The following is a 21,951-nucleotide window of genomic DNA, read 5'->3' as shown; positions in this document are numbered from 1 at the left end:
ACACACACAGGTATGTGCGCTCCCACAGATGTACACACACACACACACACACACACAAATTGTAGACCTTTAGAAAACACATGCTTGATACCAGATTTCAAATGACAGGAAAATTACTGATAGGCCAGTATTGTGACACACGCCTGCAGTCCCAGCTCTCAAGAAGCAGACATAAAGGATCCCGTGATCCGTGGTCTGTGGTCTGCATAGTGAGTTCTGAGCCCACCACGGCTACACAGCCTCACTAGATGGTCTCAAAAACAAACAAACAACAGCAAAAAGAAGGAAGGCAAAAGTGTGTAGTCTTGAGACCTGTGTGGGCTGAGGTAGCTCAGTAGAGTGCTTACTGTGCAAGCACAGAAGCTAAGTCTGCCCCTAAGCCCTCATGTCAGAAGCCAGGCTTGGTGGCTTGACTGTGGTCCTAAGAGGAAAGGGCAGAGATAGGTAGGCTCCGGGCTTCCTGCTTATTCAGTCCAGGACCCCAGCCACAGACTAGCACTGTCCTCTTTCTGCTGGGCTTCCCACCGCAGTTAATCTAGAAAAGTCCTTCACAAAGCTAGAGCTGGTCGGAGCAGCATCCCACAAGCTTGCATCATTGAACATCTCTCAAACCAGAAAAGGTTTTAAGTGTTAGAACCCGGGAGGCTAAGGCTGTCCAGGGTTTCCTTGAATGTTTATCTTTTGATAAAATTTGGGCTGCAGATAGTTCAAGGTCGTCTTGTAGGCAAGAAGACGGAGTGAGTTATTCTGTTCACAGTGTTGTTCATGGTTTGAAGGGTTTGGCCTTTGTATACCCAGCAGCAGCATAGTGAGGCCGAGGCATTCAGCCTTTCTCAGATGAATAGGCATCTTTGCCCAGTACTTTGATGACGTGGGAAGTGGAAGGATGGGAGAAAGAATAGTGAGTCTCAGAGACATCCATTTCACTTCAGTCCTGATGGTACTTTTCAAACATCCAAGCCCAAGAGGAATCAGCTTGTCCCCAGTGGACCCTCTCAAAGGAAAACCAAAATCAAAACAACAGCAAAAACCCAAACCATACAGCTGCAAACAGAACACATGGAAGGAGACCTCTGCACTTACACAGCTCTGCCATGTTCAGATATTAGAGTCCTGGGGTTTAAAGTAAGTTCATTGTCTAAAGCCTTTTCCCTGCCTTGTGCTGCCCGCCCCCAATTGACATACCTGTGTAAACGCTGGTGGGGCCAGAACCTGATCTTGCATATTGTATAACTAGTCTCCCTAATTTCTGGAAAGATCCCAGAGCCAGACACATTTACAGTACTAGCCTTCCATCTCAGAGACACAGCAAATGCTGCCCCCTGCTGAGGGATTATCAGGAGGCTCTGTTATGTAAGTGGCCAAGGGACTGCAGGGACTACAGAGACTTTGGGGACATGTGTCGCCAATTCCTTCACTGCTGTCTTATAGATGTCTCGCTAAATGCATTGCATTTGAAACTGAACAGGGGAAACATAGAAATGTTTCAGTGTTGGCTGTACAATTTGTCATCCGCTGTGGTCTCTACAGTCAAATACTACCGTCCTCTGTGTGACGCATTCACAAAAACGGTTAGCCAGCTGATAAAATATTTTTCTGAGTGGAAAAAAGGAAGGAATTGTTATGGGTTATTTTAGTAGACGAGTTTATGAAATAATTCTAGCACCACTGGGACTGTTTCTCTTTCCCTTGCCAATATATATTTTTTTTTTTTGCAGCATCTGCTCAGTTGCTAATATCAAGAGTCTTGTTTTTTTAGAGAACTGGTTGGCTTCTGTGGCTATGCTAGTTCTTCATTGTTTTAAAGAGGGAACTCAGTGTGTCTAATGGCTGAGGATCGAGTTAAACTGCAGTACTGAGCACTTGCAAGCATCCAGCAATAAAAAGTAAACCATAATGGCCCTAGCCAGTGAGACTGGGGTGAGACTTGGCGGTGGAACATGTGTTTATAGCGTACCAGGCCCTAGATCTATCCCTGTAACCACATCCCACACTCTCAAACCCCCACATACCAGGAATAATTATGGAAGCAATCACATACATAGATGGTATGTCTCTGAGAAAAACAAACAAACAAAACCCCCAAGACTTGTTGCTTGTGTTCCTGATGTGGGGGACACATAAAACCCTGAGTGGAGCATACTGGTCAACTCATTTAACTTATTCCCATCCTTCTGGAGCCTGGTTTACTGAAGGTTGTTGGCCTGAAGAACAAGGGGGCCAGGGGGAATAGAATCTAGTAGTCCAAAGTCTTCTGGTAGCTTCTAAGAAGATGAAAGCGAACTCCTTAACTTTAAACTTAAGAGCACAAAAGCTAGCTGGAGAGTGTAGAGAGGCCACTTCCCAGTAGGGGTAGCCTTCAGGCCACACTTAGCTTAGCCAGTATCTGAGAAGGCCCTAACTCACCAGTCACAAGCAGAAGTGGCTGAGTTTTCCAGGCTGCCTCCTCACTGTGCCTTACACCAAAGCTGGAAACCCTGGGTAGAACTACCCAGGCAGAGCATTCTTACTGTAGATGTGTTTGAGTGCCCGAGTAACGGTCTCTGAGCCACACTAACCCATCTGCCATTTTCAATCTGTACTATAGTTGAACCCAGCTTCTTAAATTTCCAAAAAGTTTGGATGTGTCTGAAGCACCCGGGTACCCCATGCTGGTCAACCGACTGTTTAAGGAACTGTAGGCTGATGTACACCAACTGTGGGTTGTTCCCATAACCCACGCCACGGAGCTGTTCTGCGGGTTTTGTGTTATCTTGGGTCGTACTGGTGTTTATCAGTGATTAGTAGTAGTTATGAGCCTAGTGATAACAGTTTCCTATTTCTAAAGATTATTTTATTTACGTGTATCTGTGTGAGTGTATGCTGTATGTGGGCGTGTTCCCAGGGAGGCCAGAAGGGGGCGTCAGATCCCCCGTGCTGGAGTTAACGGAAGGTTGTGAACTGCCTCATCTAAGCGCTAACAACTGCACTCGGGTCCCTGGATAGAGCAGCGAGCACTCTTTGCTGAGTCATCTCTCCAGCCCCTTCCTCCTGTTCTGCCAATGCAGCACTGCATCTTCCTTCCCTCCCTACGGCTGGCTGCGCGAGCCAACTGCTTCCGGCCAACCCCGGAAGTCCTACTCTGTCGTCCTCCACCAAGCCGGAAGTACTCTCAGGACCCAACTGAGCACCGCTGTCACATGGGCAGCTCTTGGTGGAGCTGCCAGGTGTGACTTGTGCTGTGAGGGGGTTGTCAGTCCCTGAATCTCCAGAAATTAGGCCCCTGCAAGAATCGGAGAGATCTTTATTGCAGGCTTACTGTTAGAATGCCACTCCCAGAAGTCCTGTGTTGAGCACTAATAGGGGCTAGATCTGGCAGACTGAGAACTTACCTCCCAACCTTGAAATGGCATTCACAAAGGAGGATGAGTTTTCCTCAGCATTCCCAAGAACACCTCCGGAGAGAATCCCCAAGGGTTGGTGCAGTGTCCTAGTGTGGTCCAGTGTCCTCTCGCTGGGTCTGATGGCCTCGTGTTCCTGAGCCTTCTCTCCCCTCTGACTCTCGGGGAAATACTTTCCTAGTAGATTTCAGCACTTTGTTTTCTAATTACAGATTTGGAATTTGACAGCTGTACATTGTTTAATAACGTCAACTCATGTGGTCTTTAGGTTTGTGTTGAGAACGCCAAGTTCACTCTAACTCCCAGCAAACATCAGTTCCTGGGGTATTTTATGACCTGAGGTATGGCCATTCCTATTGTAAACAAAGCAAGAGGCCATGCAAATGTGTTTAATGAGATGCTCCCCAGAAGTGCTCCCCAATACTGCTGCAAGGGATTTATAAAAGCTAAAATGGAGGAAGAGTGACTCTTAGGATGGTATAATCTAGACATAGCTTGACGAGATAATCATCCGACTTGAGCAGAATAAGCTTTATAGTAAGGCCAGGAGGAAGAGCCTCAGGCTGACAGCTCCTGCGCACACAGAGGAAGTGGGCAGCTGCTTACTGTAGGGCAGGGGCAGCTCTGGGGGCGGGGCCTGGAGAAAATCTCCACTCCTGGCACCAGGGTCAAAACCAAAGCAGACAGCTGTGCTATTCCTCACACGGGAGAAAGATGCCAGCAAGCGAGCTCTTTATTCCTCAAAGTTTGCCAGAGAAACTGCTACGTGTGATGCAGCTGTATATTCCCGGTAATTAAGGAAAACAAACGCTCTTTGCAAGCTCATTATAGATTTAAAGTTCCTTAAGTTTCCATCAGGTTTCCACAGAAACAAAGAGTTGGAGACAATAGTGGGGAATGCGCAAACCATCGAATAAGTGGATTTTAATTGTTCCTGTCTCGAAAATTATCTAGATAACCAGTCGCATCAAAGACTATTAAACTTTTTAATTGTTCAGGTAGAAAGACGGAGAATGTCATCATTATCTATCAGAAGAACCCCGCTGCAGATAATGCTACTTGAATAACATACTCAAGGATACTACTAAGTGAAGTGTCATTTACTACTCAGAAGTAATCATGGGCTTTAATTATTCACAGGGCACATTGCATGAATTCACAATATGTTATGGTTTCAGAAAGTATCCTATGCCACTGCTTTCTTACACAGGAGGGTGAGCTACTGAAAAATAGAAGCACAGGTATCTGCGTATGCCGTGACACCCTGTGTGTGCCCCGTGATACTCTGGCCATAAGCTCAGTGTGCTCTCAGCGTTCTTACAGGATTTAATATTATTCCTCATCCAAGCCGTGGTTAATTTAGAAGTCTTTTGTTGGTATATTATTTTTAGACAGTGTCTCACCTGCTACATATCAAAGAATGACTTTGAACTCCTGAACCCAATGCCTATACTGCCCAGATGCCCAGATGATTGACCTGTACCATCATGCACAGCTGGAGGAAATCTTGTGTTTAGAAGTTGCGTAAAATGGAAGCCTTTGTTTCTTTCTGCTGGGGACTGAAGGAGAAGACAGTAAGACAGTAGTGACCCTGCGAGCCTCTTATTCCTTTCCAGTGAGACATTGAAGGTAGCCATGGCAAACCTGAACCACTGTGTAACCTTTCCAGTTTTTCAGTGCGGTCCCATACTCCTCAATGTCAGCATAGACTCTGAGAATTGCTTCAGTAGGCAGTGCCATCAAGCGAACACTGGAGAATGTGCTCACGGACACATAGGCTCAACGGAGAATCTATTGTTCCTAAGCTACCAACCTGCACAGTGGATCACTGCGCTGAACACATACCAAACACAGCTTGAAACACAGGAGTAACTGTGTGCAAATGCAGAAAGGGTACAGTAAAGGTACCCGGATCTAGGAATTTTTCAACTCCTTTATAATTTCATAGACCCCTGTTGTGTATGACCTACCACTGACCAAAATCATCATTGTGTGGTGTGTGATTGCATCTGTGCTGGATATTTTGCACATTGACTTTACATTAGTATTGGGGAGTACGCAGGGGACTAGGCACCTGAAAATGTGGGGAGTATCAGGGAGCATTGCTACAAGTGAGAAGACTCGTGTGAGCCTGGAACCCAAGTCTATTCCTAGAACCATGCAAAGGTGGAAGGACAGGACTGACGCCACAGTTCTCTTCTGACTTCCACATGGCTACTCAGACACATCATGCTTGTGCATGTAGGCATGCATGCACACACACATACCACACATATGCAGTGTTAAAATTATAAATAGGGATTAGTAAAGATATTTTGCATTGTTTAACATCATTCTGCTTCATTCTCTTTTGCATAATGCATTTTATTTCTTTTGTAAAATAGAGAATTTTTTTTAAATGAAGCTCTTCAAGCACAACTCTTAGTGTATTTGCAGGTAGCCATTGATCCCTTTCCTGCTTATGCAGTTTGAGCAAAATGCACGACTTAACACAATTATGAACTTGCATTGTGCTTATTTCACTCAATGTTTCTCATAGGTGTGTTTCCGTATCGTAAAATATTTTTCATGAACGCCATTGTTGTTGGCAACATCCCATCAGTGTATCTCGTTAGTCACTCACTTCCCCTATCAGATGTCAAGGTTGAGTTTGGCTACACAGCTTCAAGTGTCCCTGTGCACACATCTTCAAGTGTCCCTGTGCACACAGTTCCAAGTGGCCGTTGAGTCTGACATGTTGTTTTCTGGAACAAGTAAATGAAACTAGTCCTCGGGGGCCAGGGGCGTGGCTTCATGCTTGCCTACACAGAGCAGCTGTTCACTTTCTTTTGCAAGACTGGTATGTGAGACTTGGCCTGTCAGTGACATTTCATCCTTCTTTGATGATTATGACCTTGCTTTGCTTGCCACATGACCCTTATACTTTATGTAGATTCTCAATCTGTGAATTGTCAATTCGAACCCTAATTCGTATCTCTGTTGGAGAGCCCTTAAAGTGCTTCCCTTATATTCCAGTCATTTCTGATTCCCCCCTCATACCCTCTTCACGTCAGTCCGTTCTTTCCTTGCGACGCTCTGCTTTTAGTCTTTCCCAAGTCGTCCTGCATCCTGTCAGGATGCCACATAATTGTCTAACTTTTTTACTTGACTCCTGTGTGCAGTAAATCATAAGCTTTATATCTGGAAATAAAATGTATGCTGCTGCATAAAATTTGAAGTCAATACAGGATGCGATGGCATCAAGTAAGTCACAGAATATATACTTACATATTTTTACCAGTAGTGTAGAACTAAAAAACCTAGACCATATTTTTACATGTGCTGAACTCGTTATCAATAATAAGAATATAGAATTCCGTAGCAGCTCTCTCTAGTGGAATTGTTCCCTTAGCTATCGCTGCATAATAAATCACCCCCAAACTCAGTATATTAAAACAATAAGCATTCATCCCTGCTCTCTAGTGTCCTGGTCAGCTGGGACATTCTTTTGATCTCTGTTGGACTAGCTTTGGCATCTGCAGTTTTGCTGATCCAAGTTGGACTCTTGTCCGTCTGGGGACCTGCCAGCTCGATGCTGGTCCAGGGTGCATTCTTGTCAAAACAGTTAGCCTTGCTGGGTCCTCTGAAGCAGTTGACGTAGGTCTGCAGAAACCTCAGGTGTTGAGACCTATGCTTAGAACTTGAAACCGTCTTATGCCTCTTTCTAATGGCCCTGGATTACAAACCCGGGTTGGAAAGTGGGCAGATCCTTTCGCTTCCTCTCTTGATAAGACAGCCGGATAATCACGAGTCGTGAAGGTCTAGACAGGCCTGCAGGAACACCCAGAGGCTGTCTCCGTGCTTGGACCACCCCAAACGGGCAGCTTCACTTCTCCAAAACCATGTCAGATGTTTCCACTTATAATTTTCTAGAATATTTTTAATTGATACATGGAATGCTTCCAAACATTTTAAACCCTGAATACCAGAAAGCAAGGCTTGCGTGGCAGCATCGACTATGTATAGTCTCCTATAGTCCCCATGATGGCTGGCATACATCAAAAGCGATACCATTTGTGTGACCTACAGCATTATCAGCAACGTGTGGTTCAGTGAGAACATCTAATTCTGTATGTTATATAATGAGAAAAAAAATGATCAGGTAGCTAGGCATCGTGGTGCGTGCCTTTAATCCCAGTGCCCAGGAGGCAGGAACAGTTGGATCTCTGTGAGTTTGAGGCCAGCCTGATTGACTGAGCAAATTCTTCAGTGCTACATAGTGAAATCTGATGTGTGTGTGTGTGTGTGTGTGTGTGTGTGTGTGTGTGTGAGAGAGAGAGAGAGAGTGTGTGTGAGAGTGTGTGTGAGTGTATGTGTGAGCATGTGTACATGTGTGTGAGAGTGTGTATGTAAGAGTGTGTGTGTATGTGAGAGAATGTGTGTAAGAGTGTGTATATATGAGAGTGTATGTGAGAGTATGTGTGTGAGTGTGTGAGAGTGTTTGTGTAAGAGTGTGTGAGGGTGTGAAAGAGTGTGTGTGTCAGAGGGTGTAACAGTGTGTGTGAGAGAGAGTGTGTGTATGTGTGTATGTGTGTGCACTGGAAGAACTAGTTAAGAAGCGGGTCTGTCGGAGTGGGAGGGAGAAGATAGTAATGGATGAACATATTCATTACATTGAACACATACATAAATTGATAAAAAGTAAATAAAATGTAAGAAATAAAACCATAATAGAAAACAAGAAACAAAGCTTTTGAAAATATATCAAATCTGGATGAAACTTTCCAAATAAAAGCTTCTCAGCCATGCAGTGAGAAAGTTGCCTCCGCAACCCGGCTTAAGGTTGAACCTCAGCCTTGACATGGCCAGGGGCCACCTCTAATAAACACTCGTTAAACCACAATCTAGTCAAGACTTAAAGAGAAAACAACTGAGGCGAGGGCTTGCACTTAGACCAGTCTCAAGCTTACTGTGGTTCAAGCCATTCTCCTGCCTCCACCACAGGGTAATCGGGGTTGCTAGTGTGTGTCACTGCCCAGCTTGAAGAGAAATTTGGATTTTCTTCCTCTGCTGCCTCCTTGTCCCCTCTCCTTCTCACTCCCCCTCTCTCTTTCCCTACCTCTCCCCACCTCAGAAGAGTGGATACAGATTTCTTAAGGAAAACAATCCTTCAGAGTTGGGAGACTCCAAGGGAGAAATACCCAAGAATGAGAGTCTCTATTCATATAGAAAAGTGTTCGGTGAGCTAGAGAACACTTTTGGGCAAAGTAGCAGCTAGTGTGCACGGGCCCTGCGTCCCTTCCCAGCACTGCCTAACACATAATGGTGTGCACTCTTGTAACCCCAGCATATGGGGATGGAGACAGGAGGATTGTAAGTTCAGCTTCAACTACATGGGGAGTTTGAGCCCAGCTTGGGCTACAGAAAAGAAATAAAGGAAAGCATTAGCCAGTAATGACAAACACCAGCATACACCTCTGCTGATCAGAACTCGGAGAAGCCTAGTGACACAAGTGTTAGCATAGACTAAGCACTGAAACAATAAACCCAAATCTCGGCGAACTGAGAAACCAGCATGCATTTCCCACCCACATCTCACCCAGGGCAGACTGGCAGTGAAACTCGCCCATCTCGTCCCCCATACACCTCGACTCAAGAGACGTAGCTAACTGTGCTGCTTCGGTTGGAGCATGGAGCAACTTCACTCGGCCGTGCCATAGGTTTCAGCAGAACTTTGAGCTGAGTACCCAGGAAACGTACAGCTTGGAACTTTGACTATATTATTCTACTAATATGAAATGGTAAGACACAAAAGTGACTGACCAGCAGCAGACAGGACAGTGCCTGCAGGCAGGCAGGGTTGTGAAACCTGGAACTCCACAGAGTGGAGCTCAAACTACCAGGATTATATATTCAGGAGCATCTTAAGACAAAATCTGGGTTTGGGAATTTTAGAAAGGATTTAGAAGATTTAAAAAGAGATATCTGAGGGGTTGGGGATTTGGCTCAGTGGCAGAGCGCTTGCCTAGGAAGCGCAAGGCCCTGGGTTCGGTCCCCAGCTCCGAAAAAAAGAACCAAAAAAAAAAAAAAAAAAAGAGAGAGAGATATCTGAGGGCTGGAGAGATGGCTGGCTACTACTGTTCTAGAGGTCCTGAGTTCAATTCCCAGCAACCACTTAGTAGTGGCTCACAGCCATCTGTACTGGGATCCGATGCCCTCTTCTCGAATGCATGGAATCTGAGCCTGACAGTACATACCTGTACTCCAGAGCCTGGGAGGCCGAGACAGGACGATCACAAGTTCTAGGCCAGCCTAGGCTACATAGAGAGCACCCATCAGAAAAGGAAAAAAAAAAAAAAAAAAGAAGTCCTAATGGAAATTCTAGACCTGTAAAAGGCAAGAAACGAAAACATAACCAGATAACTCAGTAGAGAGAGGGCTGGCAAGATGGTTCAGTGGGAAGAGGCATTTGCTATCAAACTGAGGAGCAGAGCTCAGTACTGGAACCCACGTGGTGCTGGGCTGTGAGGTAACTGAACCACTGGGGTCCCTGCCGCTCCGTCCTAGCCTCAGTTTCCCCAGTTGAATGTAACTGTTTACTCAAGTCAGTCACCATCTCAGGTGTCAATCCTCTTTTCTTCTGACAACCGTACAGGGGAAAACACGTGTTCTCTTATACTTGCCTTTCCTTAATTAAAAAAAAATTTAAAATTGATTAACATTGGAAATCTAAGTGACATTGGGTTTCAAGAGCTTTTTTAAAAAAAAAAAACTTTTGTTTTTTGCATTTCAAGGACTCACACATGACACTACCAGTAGACACAGTGGTGTGTCCCATTGCAGGACAGCTGCTGTATACAGGACCGGAAGATCGAGTGCAGAAAAATGATAACTCTTGGCTTTGACCATGATTCTAGATGCAGGGATAGAAAAGAAAGAAGGAGGTAGGCTCGGAGATAAAGCAGTGAAGGAGCACTGGCCATTTGAATGTTAAATATAAGATTTTTATTTCATAATTATGCTGGCAGACGTGACTGTTGAAATGATATATTTATATATGTAATAACTTAGAAATTCCATTTTACAGTTTTCTATTCTAAGGCGAAATATTGCACCTGATAATTTGGGAGTTGGGATATACTCTCTTTCTTTTAAAAAGAAAAACTGTGATTAGGAAAACTTAACAAAGGGGGGAACGAAACAAAAGAATGAAAAAGATTACAATATGGCATAGATGAGAGAGACATGAACGCTCATTATAAAAATTATCTCTGCCTTTTAAGAATACTATGCCTTTTTACTCCGTTATACAAGTTCACGGGGATGATTGATAATAAAAGATAAAAGGAACAAAAATTCATATTTCACTCTATCACCTAAAGGTAATCACTTAACATTTTGATCTTTTTTTAAAAAGATATTTATTTATTTTATGTATATGAGTATACTAGCTGTCTTCAGACACATCAGAACAGGCATTGGGTTCCAATACAGATGGTTGTGAGCCATCGTGTGGTTGCTGGGAATTGAACTCAGGACCTCTGGAAGAGCAGTCAGTGTTCCTAACTGCTGAACCATCTCTCCAGCTCCCAAAATTTTATCTTTTATCTTTCTGAATCTTGCCTGTGTGTGTGCTAGGATACATAGCAAAGGCTTGCTTTGGAAACAGAAAATTAGGGCCAAGACAGTGTGTGTGCGAGTGAGCGTGTGTGTGTGCATGTGTTTCATTGCTTTGGAGACCAATGAGTTCAAAAGAAAAAACTGGCCTGTTCCCCTGCCAAGCTTACATGCTATCAGTATATCTCTCTACTGATTAATTTCATAAACATTAAGCACTTCCTCCATCCCATGTACTGTGTTAGGGTGAGCATAGTGGAGGCCTGGGTCCCTTCCCCACCAACTGTGCATTGGGGACAAGGTCTGGTACAGAAGCTGTTTGTCACCTACACGTGACTTCATGGGCAGAGACCATGTGGAGCATGGTAGGAAGAGCTGGAGGCAGCAGTGTCCTTTCCTGGAGGACAGACGCCTGGGTCAGTGCCTCTGGCCACTCACTGAGGCTACCTGACCTTATGACCTCATGACCTCACGAAGGGATTACTGAATGTGGCAGGCTAAGGAGTGTCCCATGGGCCCTCTTCTGTAAGTGACCAGCATTTCCTGAGCATTTACTTGGTAGTCAGGACGTCGAGCCCTCAGGACAAGCCTGCTAAATAGACTCTCCTTCACTGGTGAAGGAACCAAGCTTCAGAGCAGTCTGCTCAAGGCCACCTGACAGCAAGGAACGGGGCCAGCATCCCCAGCCCCTCGACTGCTTTGCCAGATGAAACATCACACTTCTAATTAAAAATCACTCCTGTCGCTCACCAGATCCAGCCCTGAATTTTCCTTCCAGTGTTGTATTATAGACATTTAAACAACAAAGCCACTATGTAAAATGTTTACCTATTAAAAACCCTCTCCGTGTCCTTTTTATGTTTCCGAGACAGGGTCTCTATGTAGCCCTGGCTATCCTGGAACTTACTATGTAGACCAGGCTACCCTTGAACTCTGCCTCCCAGTACTGGAATTTCAAAGGCGGGTGCGTCATACCTGGCCTGTTTTCACTCTTTAATGTTTTTCTGAGATTCGGTCTCAAGTGTCTGAGGCTGACCTCAAGCTCACTTTGTAGCCCCAGCTGGCCTTGGCTTGGTCCTCTTCTTCCACCCCCCCCCCCGCCCCAGTGCTGAGGCTGAGGGGTTCTCCATGCTGGTTTTATACCATGCCAGGACAGAGCTCTGGGCCTCTTGCCTGTGAGGCACTCACTCCAGCAACCAAGCCCCACCCCAGCTCACAAGTTCCCTCTTTATATTTTAAATCCACTTTAGTGGAGCTTACTGACTGGAAAATCTTCACTAACTAGTACGTTTCAGTCTTCTGCCTGGTGTTTGTTAAGAGGGAAGTGATCTTGCCCTCTATCTATGGCCTAACGTGGGGATTTTAATGTGGTAGAATAAAATGGGGTAGTTCAGCAGGAACTTATTGCAAGGCCACCGTTTCCCACCCCAGCACTGTTGCCTTGAACATTTTCGTCATCCCAGGCACACATTGAGAAGCAACCTCACATTTCCTCCTCGCCTGTTGTTTCTACAGGAGAGAGATCCTACGTTACACTTTATTTTCTTTATGAGTAGGGAACTCTTTTCCTGATATGAGGGAGGGGACATTTGCTAATATAATGGCAAACGCAGGACCTACCGACAAGGGTGTGCACTCTGTAAGACAGCGGGGTGAGCACAATTCCAGTTTCCAGTTGCCCTTGGCACTCCAGGATACATCATGCTTTTCCCGGGCGTGTGTTGGTTTGATTAAAAACCTCACATCCATGGTCAAAGCGCCAGATTAGTTATAAGAACCATATATCAAGCGTGAGGTTTGTATGTTGTTTTGCATATGGTTTCTGATTTGCAGGAGGTAAGATGACCCTAACTGATTCCAAAAGAGTAGAGTGACTGTGGAGCAGCAGGGCTGTGAGGCCCTTCTCTCTCACGCTAGCACACCATTTGGCCTTTCCCTGCGTCTTCTGGCACTGTTTACCCTGAGTTATGATTCCATGCGCCCCCAAGGTTTGATTCCAATGTCAGGCAAATGCACAAGGTTGGGGGTGCAGACATCGGGTAGATTAGTTGGTCCCCATGGAAATGTCATATCTTTATGTACCAGGCTCATTGGGCCTCATCTGAATCACTTGAGCTCAAAATAGTAATCAGGAAATGGCCAGGCCTGGCAGAAGGACGCACACCTCTAATCCCCATATTCTGGAGGCCGAGGCAGGAGGATCACTGTGAGTTCTGAGATAGCCTGAGCTAGATAGCAAGTTCCCTGTCAGTCTAGAACACATAGACCCTTTCCCCAAAGGCAACAACAAAGATGGTTCAGACTCAGAGGCATGCCCCAGCCGCTGGGCTACTTCACCCGGTCTTCATAATTCTGTGAGGCAGAAAGGAATGGCCATTCTCCAGACAGCTGAGGAACAGAAAGACCTCCAAGTGCTGTTAATAAGTAGTGAACAGAGCAGGCACAGCTAGGCACAACCCTCATCTCAGCAGGAGGGGCCCCTGGAAGAGTGTCTGGGTCAAACCAGAAATTCCCCCACTCAAAGCCGGAAACTCTTCCACGGCTAAGGGGAGTGTTGTGGCTCCAGCCAGGGTGAGGCACGGGGGTCTGGGGATGGGAAATGGAGGAAGGGGAAGGGACGCTTCGCTAGCCTATGTCCTTACCTGGCCTTCAAAAACTGCCTCATCCGGTCTAGTCACCCTAAATTACCATCTAAATCTCTCTGTGACAAGCTTTCCATCCGAAGATGGCCACAGCTCCCTTCTCTCTGTTTTACCTACAGCCACTCGGAGCAAGTGACTATTTGGAATTATCCAAGAATTTTGATACGGTAATCATACGGAACATTCCACAGTTTTCTCTGGCAAAGAGGACGCAAGTGCGCAGATTCATCACTCTCATTGACAACTTCTACGACTTCAAGGTGAGGACGGACGCCATGTTCACAGAACTGAGCACTGTGGGCTGTGAAGTCAGGTGACCTGGGCTGGAATCCCGGAAGTACTTCCGTTACTTCCTGCCCGTTACTTCCTGCCCGTTACTTCCTGCCCCTTACTTCCCGCAGTAGTGTCGAGCTCCATTACAAGTTGTCCTCCGCTACATCCATGTCCCCTCCATGATCCCACAAGTAGATTGTGCACGCCAGACTGTGCTCACAGGTCAGACCAAGGATGATGAGTGCTTTGCCTTATGGTAATGCTCCCTGCGACCCACCAGCCCCACCGAGGAACTAACCAGCAAGAGATGGACATCATGGTGTACTGCTTTCAATCCCTGTGTCGTAGCCATTGCCTGCCCTCAAAAGGCAATATAGCCTAGTGGTTAAGGAGCGGACCCTGGCACTCTAGAGACTGGCTCAGCCTCTGAGATCTGCTGCCTTCTGTAGAAGGGAAGGGTAACAATGACACTTGCATGGTTTTGTGAAGAAGTGTAAGCAGGTTGGTCGCAGTCCAGGTGAGCCCCTCCTCACAGTGTATGCACCCTAAAAGAAGATACAAACAGTAAAAAGAGTTAAGTTTCTTTCAAAACTACTAGGGAAGATCTCCCTCCCTAGTTGTTGCTCAGAATTAAACAATAGTTCTAAAGCCGAGGGGATTTTGTAGCAAAGGAGGAAGGAACAGAAATGAGAGAGTTTAATGCTTCATTTACTCACCCATTCAATGACCTCTATCATCCCAAGCAAGATGCTAAGCTGAAAGACAGTGCCAACTGAGACATGGTGGCCGTCATCCTGGAGCCCAGGGCCCAGGGCCCAAGCAGCATCAATTTCACGTCTGTGGAGATTGTGTTCCTTTACTAGTTGGAGATGACCACACAGAGAGAGGTCTCTGAGCCTTGGTGTCCAGGAATAGTTGAGAGAGGCCCAGGGAAGTCCTCTGTGGCCACTTAAAATCCAGGCTCCTGAGCCACTCCATCCCCACCCTGGCTAGTGAGTCCCAGGCTCGGGCCTGGAGGCTGCATTTACACATTCCTTATAAATATTCAGGGGATGAAGGGCTGGCTGCTGGGGCAGGAGGGGCAGGGTGGGATGAGGGCGCTAAGCGGGAAAGGCAGCCTGCAGGCTCTGGTGAAGCATCTTGTGGTCAGCATGCAGCACAGCCACCCCAGGCAGGGGGTCAGAAGGTGCAGACAGGGACGTCAGGGAGCTGAGGCTCCAGGCTCATCAGTGTGAGGCACTGCCCTGTGCTAATGGTGGGTCCATGACTGCACCAGGTGCAGTCCATGACGCTGGAGGGTGTCGCTGGGTTTCAAAGGGCAAAGGCTTCTTGAGGAAAGTGGGGGAGTGGCATTGGCACAGAGGGTAAAGGGTACATGGCTGACGTTCAAGCTGGAAATGCCTTGAAGAAGATCTGCTCCCCTTGCCCAGCTGGACTCGGTCATCTCCCAGCTTCTCACTCCTTAAGGGAGCCAACGCTCTACCTGGCAGTGTGCGATAGAAACTGCCCCCGACATTCATAACCAAACCACTTATTTGGAGCTCTCATTCTCTCTTAAAGTCCGGTCAGAATTATCTTATTTCGGAAATTGAGAGCGTTAAGCAGACATTATTCTAGAATGTACTCATGAAGGCCTGTGAAATAGATCACTCCATTTAAGCAATGGAAGAAGTGCCAGTTGCCATTGAGAGATTGAGAGATTTATTAAAATAAAATGGGGATGCGGGTCCCTGAAGTCAACATGTTATTTAAAGGGTTGGTTGTTTACTTGAAGGATGATTTTTGAAAGGGTCACAACAAACCTGGGTTCTTTAAACATCAGGAGGGATGTGTTTTGGAGCTGGGCATGGTGTACATGCCTATAATCCTGGTGCATGGGAGGAAGAGGCAGAAATATGGTGAGTTGGGGGATAGCCTGGGCTACATGGTGTGTACATGCCTATAATCCTGGTGCATGGGAGGAAGAGGCAGGAATATAATGGGTTGAGGGATAGCCTGAGCTACATGGTGTGTACATGCCTATAATCCTGGTGCATGGGAGGAAGAGGCAGGAATATAATAGGTTGGGGGATAGCCTGAGCTACATCTACCTGAAAGAACAAAATGACACGAAGAACAAGTATGACAAACTAATGGACATAAAAGACAAACCATTTTCAAGCTGTGGTCGTGTCTGCCCACTCACCTAGTACCGAGATGACGGGAGGAAGTTGATGTTACTCTCTTTGAAAAGTGCCCTGCAGGATGCTAATAGAAGACAGGTCTGGAGAGATGGCTCCTCGGCTAAGAATGAGTGCAGCTCTCCCCGAGAACCCAAACCCACGCTGGGCACTTACAACTGCCTCCAACTCCAGCTCCAGGGATCCCACACTCTCTTCTGAGCTGCACAGCCCTCAAGCACATACCCGCACACAGACACACATGACTGGAAATAAATACTAAAGAGAGAAAAGAGTTCAGGCAGATCTTTGTGGAACCGTCATGACCCCAACGGCCCCACCTCTTATGAGTCCTGTACTGGGAGGTTTTCAACATGGGCTCTGGAGGGGCCATAAAGGAGACCACTGGAGTAGGACCCGGGGGTCCGTACTGAGACCGCCACAGGCCTGGGGTTCCCTGTATAAAGCCCCCGCTGGCTGCTTCACAGCGCGGTCTACGCTGTATGGAAATGCGTTGGTAAGTGCTGTGTGGTTTCAAACATTACGTGCGTAAGTACAAACTACTAGGAAAAACCCCAGACCCTGTAAAAGCAAAGTCCCGAGCTGCTCCTGCGACAGACAGGTTTTCTTTACCGTGTGAGCGGAATCCCACTGTCCACTGTCCCCCTGCTTCAGGTGCGTATCATCTGCAGCGCCTCGGTCCCCATCTCCAGCCTGTTTGTGTATCAGCATCAGGACAGCGAGTCGGACCAAAGTCGGGTGCTGATGGATGACTTGGGGCTGAGCCAGGTAGGTGATGCTACCTCCACTTCCTTTCCTTATAAAATGGCTCAGTGGCTTAGAGTCTGACACACGTCACGGTTTGCAGAAGGAATGTGACGTACGGTTAACCATCGAACGGTGCTGTCTAGCCAGCTCTGTCTCAATCTCAGCATATTGAGAGTCTCATCTTGGAGCCGCCATCGACCATGTGAGCTTTTGCTCTCATTGTCACAGAGCAGAAACAAGTCCCACAGAGAACCTAGCGAGCCCCCAGCTTACAGAGAAATCCGTGCTTCAGTCCCAGACTTTTCACTAAGGAAACACAGAGCAGCTCTGGGTACCAGGCTCAGGGATACTTGGTAGGAAACAGACTCATATGGTCTGGATTTTTTTTCTGCAGTTTGAACTCTGGGTTCCTCCCAGTTCAATTAGGATTCCCTGCTTCTGTGAAAGCATTAGGGGGTATACAGATCAGCTATCAAACCATTGACCTATTAGTCAAGAGTTAAACTGCCAGCACTGGAGTCGGAGAGATGGCTCAGCGGTTTAGAGCACTGACTGCTCTTCCAGAGGTCCTGGGTTCGATTCCCAGCCCCTACATGGCAGCTCACAAGTTCTAGGGGATCTAATGTACTTTTCATCATGTGCATCATGTGAAGCAAAGCAATAATTAAATCCCAAAAAGAATTTAATTGCCACCATTTGTCCCCAAACACGGGGATGGCATTGTAGTCCTAACAGTAAATTCTTGTTGACTTGAATAGACATTTTTCATCCTTGGGGTAAACTTTGAAAACATGGTTGCTTTGTCTGCCCACTCTGCAGGCTGCTATAGCAAAATAACATGTATGGCTTCTCCACCTTGGGAACTGTTTCTCACAGCTCTGAGCCTGAGGTCAAGTTGTTTTGTCATATGCTTCACGCTGTGGAAGGAAGGAAAGAAGGAAGGAAGGAAGGAAGGAAGGAAGGAAGGAAGGAAGGAAGGAAGGAAGGAGGGAAGGAAGGAAGGAAGGAAGGAAGGAGGGAAGGAAGGAGGGAAGGAAGGAATTATCATCCTGGGCCTTCTTTTATGAAGACATTGTTGTTCTTGAGGACTCCACTCTCAAGACCTAATCAACAGAGTCCCAAGGCTCTTGTCACATAACGTCACTCCTTTGAGGGCTAAGGTTTCAACCTGGATATTTTGGAAGGCACAGACATCCAGACTACAGTGGTGTGGGATTACCTGTCTAAAACCCTCATGTGGGAGCTACAGCACCACAATGTTGCCTGTCAGAGTGCAGTGCCTATTACACAGCCATTGTCCTTGTCCATTTCAGGGAGTGTACGGGGAGCTAGTCAGTCTGACTAGTTCCTCAGTGAGGCTCTTAACAGTTTTGCAAGAGTAAAGGTTCAGGCATGGGCCCAAGTGAGCTCAGGCCATCAAGAAGTCATGGGCTGTGACCTCAGAGTCCTAGAGTCACAGGGACCCAGTGGGGAAGAGGGGCTTGGGGGAGCGTAGACATTTTCTCTGAAAGAACTTAAGAGCAAGCCCCCAGGGAGAGAAAGGAAAATCCAAAGCTGTCTTCATGACCACACGTCCATGTTGATATCCCCAGTCCTAAGGGTGCTGCCTGCCCTCGCAGTAGGAAGGCTCCCTGGCTACCCTCAGCAAATACCAAATACCCAATACCTGTAACTGGGGACCAAAGTCGGATTTCAGACAGCTTCTCCAGGGACAGGGTGCACAGAACCTCTCAGTCTCTCAGTCTAGAAAGGGCTCCCTGAGGAGCTTCCTAAATTATTAGAACTACTGGGCCTCCTCCCTCTTCCTCTTCCCCTTCCCTCCCCCTCCCCCTCCCCTTCTCCCTCCCTCTCCCTCTCCCTCCCTCCCTCTCTCGCTGCTGGTGGTGGTGGTGGTGGTGGTGGTGGTGGTGGTGTGGGTAAGACAGAGTGTTGTTTTGAACTTACAATCTTCCTGTCTTAACCTATGGAGTTCTGGGATTAGAGGGTAAATCACCATGCCTGGCAAAATTACCATTTTTGCTGTCGGAGAGAGATTCCTTTCTAGCACGTTCCTTTAGGGTTTGCAGTAAACTTCCATTCTGAGCAAAACCTCTGTACTTGGCTTTGATCTGATTTTTTTTTCTTCCTGGTTCTGTTGATTATCTATTGGTTTAGACCCGTTGGCACTTTGGTCTCACTTGAGAGATTGTCTGTGGAAAAATATATCATCTAAATCGATAAGGCTGAAGGTTTCTTTAAACTGGGATTTGTTTCTACAAGTCTTCCCTCAGGGTTACGGTTTTCACAGGGGGTGGCTTTTGTCTGTTCTGCCCACAGGACTCAGCGGGACTCTCCATGTTTACCGGGGAGGAGGAAATCTTCTCCTTTCAACGCACTCTTTCCCGCCTCACAGAGATGCAGACCGAGCAGTACTGGATTGAAGGGGACAGAAGCAGGAAGTAACTGTCACCTTCACAACTAATAATAAAAATGTGACCGGGTAAAGCTGCGAGACAGCGAGACATCACTACGTCACTATGAGACGTGACAGGATCTTTTTCCTCCTCGTCAATGCACTTTGCCCTCTGGGCTGCTGCCTCTGAGGCAGTGGACGGGCACACTGAAGATGTCTCTTCTTTGTAGATCCACATTTGTTTTGATTTATTTCTGCATCATAAAGTGGAATCATCACTCTTGAAGATCACTGCAAAACCCAACATGTCGGCAACTGACTTCATCATGAACGTACAAACGGGCAGAGAGTGCAGGACGTCTGTGCATCTCCAAGCTTTGGCTGCACAGAAGTCACCTTAGAAACACATTCGCTATAAGAAGCAGGCAGAGTCACTCCCCGTCCTTGATCCTGAGTCGCAGAGTTGGGCCTCGTAGGAAACTGGAAAGGACATTTGACAAATCTTCTGTAAATAAAAGCTGACTTCTCCTCCACTGATCGTGTCTGGTTCCTCTAAGTAGAACCCATCGTTGCTAAGTTTCATCACCAAAGGGAACTGGGTTGCAGTGATTTTAAAGGGCTGGAGAGATGGCTTGGTAGTTAAGAGTGCTTGCTGATCTCACACAGGACCAGAGTTCAGCTCCTAGCACCCACGACAGGTGGTCCAAAACAGCCTGCCATTCTAGCTCCAAGGGACTCGATCCACCCTCACACACATGCACATGCACACACTCCTATACCCACGCAGACAAACACACATACACATACATTTTTTAAAAATCTTGTTTTGGGGGCTGGGGATTTAGCTCAGTGGTAGAGCCCTTGCCTAGGAAGCACAAGGCCCTGGGTTCGGTCCCCAGCTCCGAAAAAAAGAACCAAAAAAAAAAAAAATCTTGTTTTTAAAAGAAAAAGAGAATCTTAAACTCTGGGCCACTGAGATGGCTCAGCAGACAAAAGAGCTTGCTGCACAACCCTGATGACATGAGTTCAATCCCCGGAACCATAGCTGCAGGAGAGAACCAGTTTCTCAGTGTTGTCCTGACTGCCACACCCATGCCTGTACTCAACACACACACACACACACTCACGCATAATAAAAATTTTGTTAAAGACTTTAATTCTTCTTCAGAGGAGAAAGACTATTCAATCCCTTCTCCAAATGATGTGAAAATCAACTGTGTGGGAGAGTAGTCAATCATACGCCTCATGTGGATGTAAATGCATTCTGTGAGGCTGTTGTCATTCAGTGATCTGTGCACAGCATTCTATTTTGGATATTAACTCTTTATGTCAAGCAGATAGATGAGCAGAGTAGCCAAGCACTGGAAAAACATCTGAATTAGGGCTTCTAAAAGTTAAATGTGTAGCCGTGTGCATGTTCATACAGATGGATGGATGGATGGGTGGATGGATGGATGGATGGATGGATGGATGGATGGAAGGATGATGGATGGATGGAAGGATGATGGATGGATGGATGGATGGAAGGATGGATGGATGGATGGAAGGATGGATGGATGGATGGATGGATGATGGATGGGTGGATGGATGGATGGATGGATGAGTGGATGGGTGGAAGGATGGATGATGGATGGATGGATGGATGGATGGATGGGTGGATGGGTGGATGATGGATGGATGGATGGATGGGTGGGTGGGTGGATGATGGATGGATGGATGATGGATGGATGGGTGGGTGGATGGATGGATGGATGGGTGGACGGGTGGATGGGTGGATGATGGATGGGTGGGTGGGTGGATGGTGGGCAGATGGATGGATGGATGATGGATGGATGGATGGGTGGATGGGTGGGTGGATGGATGGATGGGTGGATGATGGATGGGTGGGTGGATGGTGGGCAGATGGATGGATGGATGATGGATGGATGGATGGATGATGGATGGGTGGATGGATGGATGGATGGGTGGATGGATGGGTGGATGGGTGGATGGGTGGGTGGATGGATGGGTGGATGGATGGATGGGTGTATGGATGGATGGATGGATGATGGATGGGTGGATGGATGGATGATGGATGGGTGGATGGATGGATGGATGGATGGGTGGATGGATGGATGGATGGGTGGGTGGGTAGATGGGTGGATGGATGGGTGGATGGGTGGATGGGTGGATGATAGATGGGTGGATGATGGATGGATGGATGGATGGGTGGGTGGGTGGATGATGGATGGATGGATGATGGATGGATGGGTGGGTGGATGGATGGATGGATGGGTGGACGGGTGGATGGGTGGATGATGGATGGGTGGGTGGGTGGATGGTGGGCAGATGGATGGATGGATGATGGATGGATGGATGGGTGGATGGGTGGGTGGATGGATGGATGGGTGGATGATGGATGGGTGGGTGGATGGTGGGCAGATGGATGGATGGATGATGGATGGATGGATGGATGATGGATGGGTGGATGGATGGATGGATGGGTGGATGGATGGGTGGATGGGTGGATGGGTGGGTGGATGGATGGGTGGATGGATGGATGGGTGTATGGATGGATGGATGGATGATGGATGGGTGGATGGATGGATGATGGATGGATGGATGATGGATGGATGGGTGGGTGGATGGATGGATGGATGGGTGGACGGGTGGATGGGTGGATGATGGATGGGTGGGTGGGTGGATGGTGGGCAGATGGATGGATGGATGATGGATGGATGGATGGGTGGATGGGTGGGTGG

At 47.1% G+C, this 21,951-nt stretch overlaps 1 protein-coding gene across 7 annotated transcripts in view; it reads left to right on the top strand.

The window, feature by feature from the left end:
- Afg1l (AFG1 like ATPase) overlaps nt 1-19,743 on the top strand; it is a 169,532-nt gene extending 149,789 nt beyond the window's left edge. For 6 of the 7 annotated variants that reach the window (XR_015645026.1, XR_015645027.1, XR_015645025.1 and 3 more), the window contains 3 exon segments: nt 13,738-13,878; nt 16,726-16,839; nt 19,135-19,743. Coding sequence is in view for 4 of the 7 variants with exons in the window: in NM_001037656.1 (NP_001032745.1) it covers nt 13,738-13,878; nt 16,726-16,839; nt 19,135-19,260 (381 nt within the window). In the remaining 3 variants the exon portion in view is untranslated. 7 annotated transcript variants of the gene reach the window in all.
- The last annotated feature ends 2,208 nt before the right edge of the window (nt 19,744-21,951 follow it).

The sequence above is a fragment of the Rattus norvegicus genome, chromosome 20 (genome assembly GCF_021556685.1).
Source record: "Rattus norvegicus strain SHRSP/BbbUtx chromosome 20, alternate assembly SHRSP_T2T, whole genome shotgun sequence".
NCBI classification, from domain to species: Eukaryota; Metazoa; Chordata; class Mammalia; order Rodentia; family Muridae; genus Rattus; species Rattus norvegicus.
This window is presented reverse-complemented; position numbering and strand designations above follow the sequence as displayed.